This window comes from Hippocampus comes, unplaced genomic scaffold (genome assembly GCF_001891065.2).
Source record: "Hippocampus comes isolate QL1 unplaced genomic scaffold, H_comes_QL1_v1.1 scaffold86, whole genome shotgun sequence".
In the NCBI taxonomy this organism is placed as follows: domain Eukaryota; kingdom Metazoa; phylum Chordata; class Actinopteri; order Syngnathiformes; family Syngnathidae; genus Hippocampus; species Hippocampus comes.
Genome location: NW_017805882.1, coordinates 5,523,410 through 5,530,833, shown reverse-complemented (window position 1 = coordinate 5,530,833; position 7,424 = coordinate 5,523,410). Strand labels below are relative to the sequence as shown.

The 7,424-nt window shown below is 41.8% G+C and overlaps 1 protein-coding gene across 3 annotated transcripts in view; it reads left to right on the top strand.

Annotated features, from left to right (window-relative positions):
• Window positions 1–7,394, top strand: part of scoca (short coiled-coil protein a) — a 10,193-nt gene extending 2,799 nt beyond the window's left edge. The window contains exons 2-6 of one of the 3 annotated variants that reach the window (XM_019889376.1): window positions 4,210–4,281; window positions 4,363–4,443; window positions 5,997–6,135; window positions 6,557–6,569; window positions 6,692–7,394. In XM_019889376.1, coding sequence (XP_019744935.1) covers window positions 4,210–4,281; window positions 4,363–4,443; window positions 5,997–6,135; window positions 6,557–6,560 — 296 coding nt within the window. In that variant the 3' untranslated portion in view covers window positions 6,561–6,569; window positions 6,692–7,394. Of the gene's footprint in view, window positions 1–1,610; window positions 1,985–4,209; window positions 4,282–4,362; window positions 4,444–5,996 lie in introns of those variants that run through there. The other 2 variants (XM_019889377.1, XM_019889375.1) reach the window with 2 other exon arrangements.
• The last annotated feature ends 30 nt before the right edge of the window (window positions 7,395–7,424 follow it).

The following is a 7,424-nucleotide window of genomic DNA, read 5'->3' as shown; positions in this document are numbered from 1 at the left end:
AAGTCCAGGGGAGGAAGCCCCATCATAGTAAAGAGGATACTAATGTGATGTGTGTAGTTCTTCATAGCCTCTTCATTTTGCTCTCAAAGTGCACGGAATTGATGGATTTTTAACAGAATGTAGAAAAAATTTCTCCCGGGGGGGGATGCCCCCGGACCCCCCTAAAGGGGCTGTGTTCCCCTTGGGGCTAAGCCCCCCTTGTTCTTCAAACCTAGTGACGCCCCTGCTTACACGAGTAATACGGCTTGTGAAGCGATAGATGTTAAAGAATTTTGTCACTAGAAGCACACAGTCCGCAACCGGTGCAGTTTTCCCCGCTAGTAATGTGTAGTTGTAACTTCTACTAGTGCGCTTTAGTTGTTCTACTAATCGTGCACATCTTATGAGGATAAAAAGCATAGAAATACTGTATGTAGACCAGTGGTCCTCAACTAGAAATGCTGTAGGTCCACTTTTTTTTTTTTTTAAATAAGACCAAGGTCCGGTCCCATGCAGGGCGGTCATGGGGTGCAGGGCTATATGCCCATTTAGTATGGTCAAGCCAAGCTTATACAAATCAACTCTCCTCACAACCAACCAATAATGGGGTGCATGAAAATAACAATTTTTCACTTTGCCAGTACACAGCAAATAATGAGAGGCATTGTGTTGAGGCACAGGAACTCTTATTTTGTTAAGTTGTGCCTGCTTAATAATAGAAATAGCCCTTTTAGGGGGAATGTGCAGTGCTGTTCTTCCACTAAAGGTGAATGCAATGTTTGAGGCATGCAAATATTATTTGAGGACGCCATTGTGATGTTCATTTACCATGTTGCGGTGTTCTGCTTTTAAACAGCTGCAAAGATCCCCGGGTAGACGGGAGCAAAACTGCACACAATCGAAACCTCCCGCGATTCGTCTTGTCTAATTGTCTGTGTGCAGCTCTCCTGGACTGAAGCTGTGAGCACAACTGTGGCGTCGCGCATGCGTCTGTTTCCTGACACAATCATCCATTTTGAATGCGTGTGTGTTGGGATAGACGCGTGCTGACGCTTATGTATGGGCACACCTTAAGTTCAGAGGAGCCAATCAGCGCATCGTTATCGCCGACATGCCCTGCTCAGCCAGGGTCTCCAGTTAGTCAAACATTATACAACACACAGTCGCGCTGCTGCGGTCCTCTGCAATACATCTGTTAGTGCATGCAAAGAATAAAACGGATAATTTTAACAAGCGATCGCGGTAATGCGCAGATTATAGTCCACAAATATAAAATGTATAACGTAAAAATCACTTTATAATTTATTATTTTATACAATTTGCCGAGGGTCCGGACAGAGGAGGTCCGGACAGAGGAGGTCGGCGGTCCGGTCGTGGATCGCGGTCCGCCAGTTGAGGAAGGCTGATGTAGACAACTCAGCACAGTAGTAGATATCAAATGCTCATTTTGCTTGTCATATTTAGCTCAAAAAGATGCTGAAACGGAAATCCATAGATTTGTTACAAACTACATGATATAACTTTGAAGATAATTGCTGCTATTAAGTACTCAGATGTGGTGATTGAGCCTTAAGATACCCCCGACCCCATTTCAGTTTTAATTTTTTGTGGGTAGTGATTGACTTCAGTCTGGCATTATTCGCCCCAGGCCTCATGTCAGAACAGACATAAGAGATGTGTTGCTTGACAGCAGAGCGTTAATCACAGTGTAGCTTCAGCACAGTTTCAGTTACGTAAAACAGATTCAAATCCAAGCTTTGGTGTGAGCATGCGATAGATAAAACAGATATAGCATAAAATCGACAGACAGACAGATAATTTCATGGTAAATAGTTAGGGCGCCCCCTGTCAGCCGGGGTTGGCTCACACATTCAGCGGTGAGGAATCCTCATCATTCAGCCGTTGTCGTCATCGTCATTGTAGCATCGTGTGCGTGCTCGTGTGTGTCTGTGTTTGTGTTTGCAACGACACTCCGTATTTCGGAGAGCACACAGTCTTGATTTCGGTGAGTGGGAACACGATAATTCGTTTTTATACGCTGCTTTTCCCCTCCGATTTTGAATATACAGACACTCGCTGCACAAGTTAGCGTCGAAGGTTAGCTGTATCCAGTTGGCTAAGAGAAATTGATAGGTGGCTTAGTCGAAATATGTTCGAAAGGCGCTCCGCGATGAGCGCTTGGGCATCTACTACACTTTTGGCTTTAAGTGTTGTTAGCGAAACGCTATACTGTTGTAGTTTCATTTGTGGTTGTTTGTAGTTTGCAGCAAAGGTTTGTTAGCTAGCCAAGCTAACTTGGACGCGTCAGTTATCGGATACGGTCGACTAGGCTTGATTTTACCAACGCATTATTGTCAAATTGAATGTATACACGAGTTGTCATTGTATACTTCTAATGCCCATGGGTTCATTTCGTCGATGTCAGTTTTGCTTTGTTTACTCACAACGGCCTACAAGCATTAGTGATGGGAATCGCTGGGGTGAGAAGTCGTAATTAATCTGACTGTTTACAAAATGCGAAATGATTCAGAAGTATAAATAATAATATAGCACTTAGAGTCTCGAGCTTTATATGTTGCCTACTTGATGGAGTTGCTCGAGTTTTAAAACGCTGCACCACGCAAGCCAATCAGTTTGTTGCTTGTACCATGCTTATTTATCGATAATGAGTGAAGGTAGTTTAAAAAGCAGAGCAGTAATTTAGATGCTTGATTGAGAATAACCTGGTGAGACTCGGTGAGAGTCAGATGAAGCAACTAAGAGGGTGCGGCATCTGCGCTCATCTTCCACCATCACATAAACGATGCACTCAAGCAACTGCACGGGGATTTCGCAGCTGTGTGTGTGTATTCAAACATTTTTAAGGCAGAATTAACACTTGGATTCCAAGTGGCCAATTCCAAATTGATTCCCAAATCATTTTTTTTAAATGTTACTATTTACACTTACAATGAACTCCTGCTCTAATATGCCCCCACCCCCCACTGTATCACAACAGTTTCAAACACTCATTTGTATGGGTTTCTACTGTATGAAGGCAAGTCAGAATTTAGAGTTGCTCACCAACAGTGTCGAACCATGTTGCACAGCAACATGCTGGGCAGCTCCGAGATCTCCTTGAAGAGATGCTGTGTAATTCAGAATAACAACAACACAAGAGGAATTATCGCTGTATGAGCTACATGTCAGTGGCAAGGAATAAAGACATTATTGTGTAAATTAAGCTCAGCTGGATATGTGTTCTGGATGTGTTAGGCAGAGCACAAGGATCATCAGCGTATGCTTCTGTCCGCACATGTGAGCTACATTAGCACATAATTGCTCGTGCGTAAATATTTGCGCGCCCTCGCTCATTTGCCAGCGAGTTTCCAGGTTCATACTACATGCATGCGAGCTGTCAGTTGCCAGTTCGTAACGATGACAGACCTCGATGCATATACGCGTAAACGGCTGTTTGCACCGACCATCAAGCAAGCTGTATTACTTGCGTTCCGTATTTCATTTTTAAGCATTTTTATTTGTATGCATGTAGGAAGTTGCAATGCCAAATATTGTTAAATATATCATTTTTTAATATGCATTGAGCTATTACAACCATATTTTACACTATAGATAAAACACAATATAAAACATTTCATCATTACTTTGCCTAGTAACTACTTTTGCAAGGCAAGAACCGAGTTGGGAACTCTCATCTTCTGGATAAAGTAATTTGTAACTATAACGAATTACTTTTTTAAATAACATCCCCCACACCGGTCCCATCACTACTTTATGGGAGAAAAGCATCTTCCAATGAATTATAGAGCTTGGAGCAAGTTAAAGCTTCTCCGGCTAATTTAAATAAACATAACTTTTTCCATTGCTAAGCAGAGATGGTGTGTGAGCGTAAAGTGACATGATTATTGTGGGAAATGTGTAACAAAACTAAATAAAGAGCAGGCGATTGTGGCAGTCGCGGCTGGATCCTTTTTTTTTCTCCTCCACGTTTATAAAAGATCAATTCGTCACAGTCCTCCTTGATGCCATGGGGGGAAAAAATTCAGAACCAAAATACACTTCTTGCACGAGACGTTAACACTCATTTGTGGAAAGAGGACTCAATAAGCAAAATCGTCAGCAAGCGAACAACAGATTCCCTAGGAATCAAATTAGCGGGAAACAGTTCTCACAATGAACAATTTTTTGTCTACATCCCTATTTGGGCGTGTTTTTGTTATTCTGCTACAGTGGACAGCAGATCTGCAGCCCTGTATACTAAGCCAGAGAACGATCTCTTCATCATGAACTGCGACATAGATGGTATGTGTACTCTTTATTGGCATAGGGTCCAAGAACAATTAATTTGTAGTGGGGAGGTAATGCTGCTCGATTGTCTTTCAGGGGACATGGAGAACCAGGTGGAGATGGAGGAGAAGACAAGGCTCATAAATCAGGTGTTGGAACTTCAGCATACTCTGGAAGGTGACATAACCATCATTTTTTTTCTCGTCATTCTAAAACTTTTATGAAGTGGCATGGATTAACATGTTAGTGTTCTTAACTGTCATACAAGCATACGCTGACATTCTCTACGTGAAAAAAAAAACACTTAAAATTGATGACGAATGAGGAAGGGTATTAAACATTGTGTTATTGTTGCACCTAACACATCTCTCTCTCTCCTTTTGTTTTTTTACATTAACTGACACTGAAGTATAAGAAAAACCAACCAATGTAATGTAAAACATTAAACAAAACACACTACCTCTTGATCGCCACTGGCATATGGCATCCAGCTTGAGAAGCTAATACAGCAGTCTTCATCTTTATGGGATGCTTGTCCATGACAAACGGCAAAACCAAATTTCACTGCAGTGCAAAATGGTGCAAAAAGACAGCAAAGTAATACTGTATGTCAACTGAGGAAGAATTGCATTAAGTTCCCAGGTGCTGTTGACCAGACCACCTTACAAGATGCAGTTCTATGTATATGGGAACTCTCCTGGAGTAATTGGCTGTATTGATGGATGTCATGTTCCCATGAAGTATCCTTCAACAGCAGATGCTGAACTGGCCACATGATCATCATCTGGGATACCTTCCAAGGGTTGTTGGCTTTCAATTCTTCCCAGGTCATCGATATCCAGTCCTACTGGGTTCGTCCACCTGTCTTGAAGAGCTCCTTTCGAGGAGTTCCTGTGGTTCTCTTTAACTGTATCTTTAATGTTTTTCCACTGTCCCTTTACAGTGCGTTGCATGAACATAAAACACACATTTCAGTCCATGTGGTTTTTTTTTTCTGATGCTGAATCGTGATTTGTCCTCTCCTTTGTACCACTTGATTACCTGAGTCTGAGACTCTTTAGGAGCATGTAAATTTCAAGTTAAACATCATCTCAGGAAGCAATATGGTTAGTGTGAAAGACGTTTCGTCTAGTCCTGGTTTTGTTTAAGATTTGTACGGGAAACTGGGCCTTTATGTGTCAACTCTATAGTAGTTTACGCGCAACTCTTCTTCATGTGAATATGAATGAAACTTAAGTTCACCTGTCAAGGTAATCGCGCATTGTATGTTGATCCTGAAAATTCAAAATTTACGTGGGCTTTAAGTCAACGTGATGTTTTTGAAGCACAACAGCGAGGCGAAGAACTACGAGTTCTGAAATAAAAGAAAATGCTCAAACGAAATGTACGGTAATGATTTCTCACAATGATGAGGAACAGATAAATATCAATATGCAACACTTTTTCAATAAATCTCTGCCCATGTTCATATTTTTGAATGATCACATCGACAACTTTGCTAGGACATCACAACAGCGGGGTTATCTTTAGGACCGGTCTGCAGGCTCCTGTGGTCCTTGGGGGGCTGCCTGGTGGATGCGGGCACCATGATGGTGACCCTTGCGCTACAGCAAGGGGCTCAAACTCTGGTCCTCCAGGGCTGCTTTCCTGCATGTTATCCGTCAGGATTTATTCATCATCATTTTTCCTTGTGGGCAATTCCTAAAAAAAAACGTATCTGTTTGTTGCAGACCTGTCTGCGCGGGTGGACGCGGTCAAAGAGGAAAACTTGAAGTTAAAGTCGGAGAACCAGGTCCTGGGTCAGTACATCGAGAACCTCATGTCTGCGTCCAGCGTCTTTCAAACCACGGACACCAAGAGCAAACGCAAGTGAGTTTGGGCTGAGACGATAGACGTGTAGGAGGCGGGTAACGTCCTTCCCCAGACTTCCCTGGTCCCAAATTGAAAATGCTTCGTCACCTGTTCTGCTTGCTCTGGCAGCACTGATTCACTTTTGATTTGTCACATGGCACTTGTTTTGGGTTATTATCGCAGCTCAATCATTGACAAGACATGTGGAGCCCTAATTGCGTGTGCAAGGCATACATGTAAAAAAAAAAAAAAAAATCCATGTGTAGGTAATTTGTAAATGGGTGCTAAAGGATTGCAGATAATTGTCGAGCTTAATTAGACTTGAATTAACATTCACAACACAACTGTTGTACATGCAACTCGCCACACACGGGCAAATATCGATCGACACAAATAGACAATTGCCAGGTGTTCAAAGTTTTTGCTCTCGCTATTACAGATGAGAGACGTGCGCCTAAATTAGTCCACGAAAGGGTCATGAGTCACTTCTTACTTTTCTGTATGTCTGATGTCATAGCTTTGCACCGTTGTCACCAACCTGGTTTTCTGTTGAATGTGATCCCCGCTTGTCTCAGCCTTCATCGTGTAAGTGGGGTGAAGCAAACCAGGCTATAATCAATAATGTTTTTTTATTTCTAATGTATTCGTGTTTTTGTCATTAAGTCATCATGACCACACGTTGCATGAGTGTTTTTCTCCACTGCCAAGCAGAACGGTGTTCCCATAAAGTGTATTAGAATGGCATGTAGACCTTTAGTTAAAACATATGTATAATGAATCCTAACTCGTTTTGTCAGTCATGATACAAAAAAGAAATGTTTTTTTTTTTTGCTGCTGCTGCATCTGTATGAGTTGAGACAGGAAGCGCTAGACGCAAGCAGAGATCAGAATGCTTTCTACGCCAAAGCAGTTAAGTGCATTTGAGTGCTATTGATCTCCTGTCGGAGACAAGGACAGGAAATGGATGCTGGTCTCCACCTTGAACTGCAAAATGAAGGGCATGTCCCTTTTGAAAAATGGAATTAGCATCAACAATAAAATGCTCGTCGAATGTTCGCTTGATTGGAAAAGTAGTAATTCATGTTATAACAGTTGGTGGAACCTAACTACTCATTAAAGGGAAAAGTTGTAATTTATTTAAATGATTTTGATATATTTAGGTTGTATGAAAAGTATTTTAGAGAATAGTGTACACTCCAGGAGCCATCTTGTGTGAAGATACCATGCACTGTTACTTTGAAACATTGTTTATAATAAAAGCTTTAGTTCTACGCTCACTCTGGATTTATTTGATCCTCAGCACATCA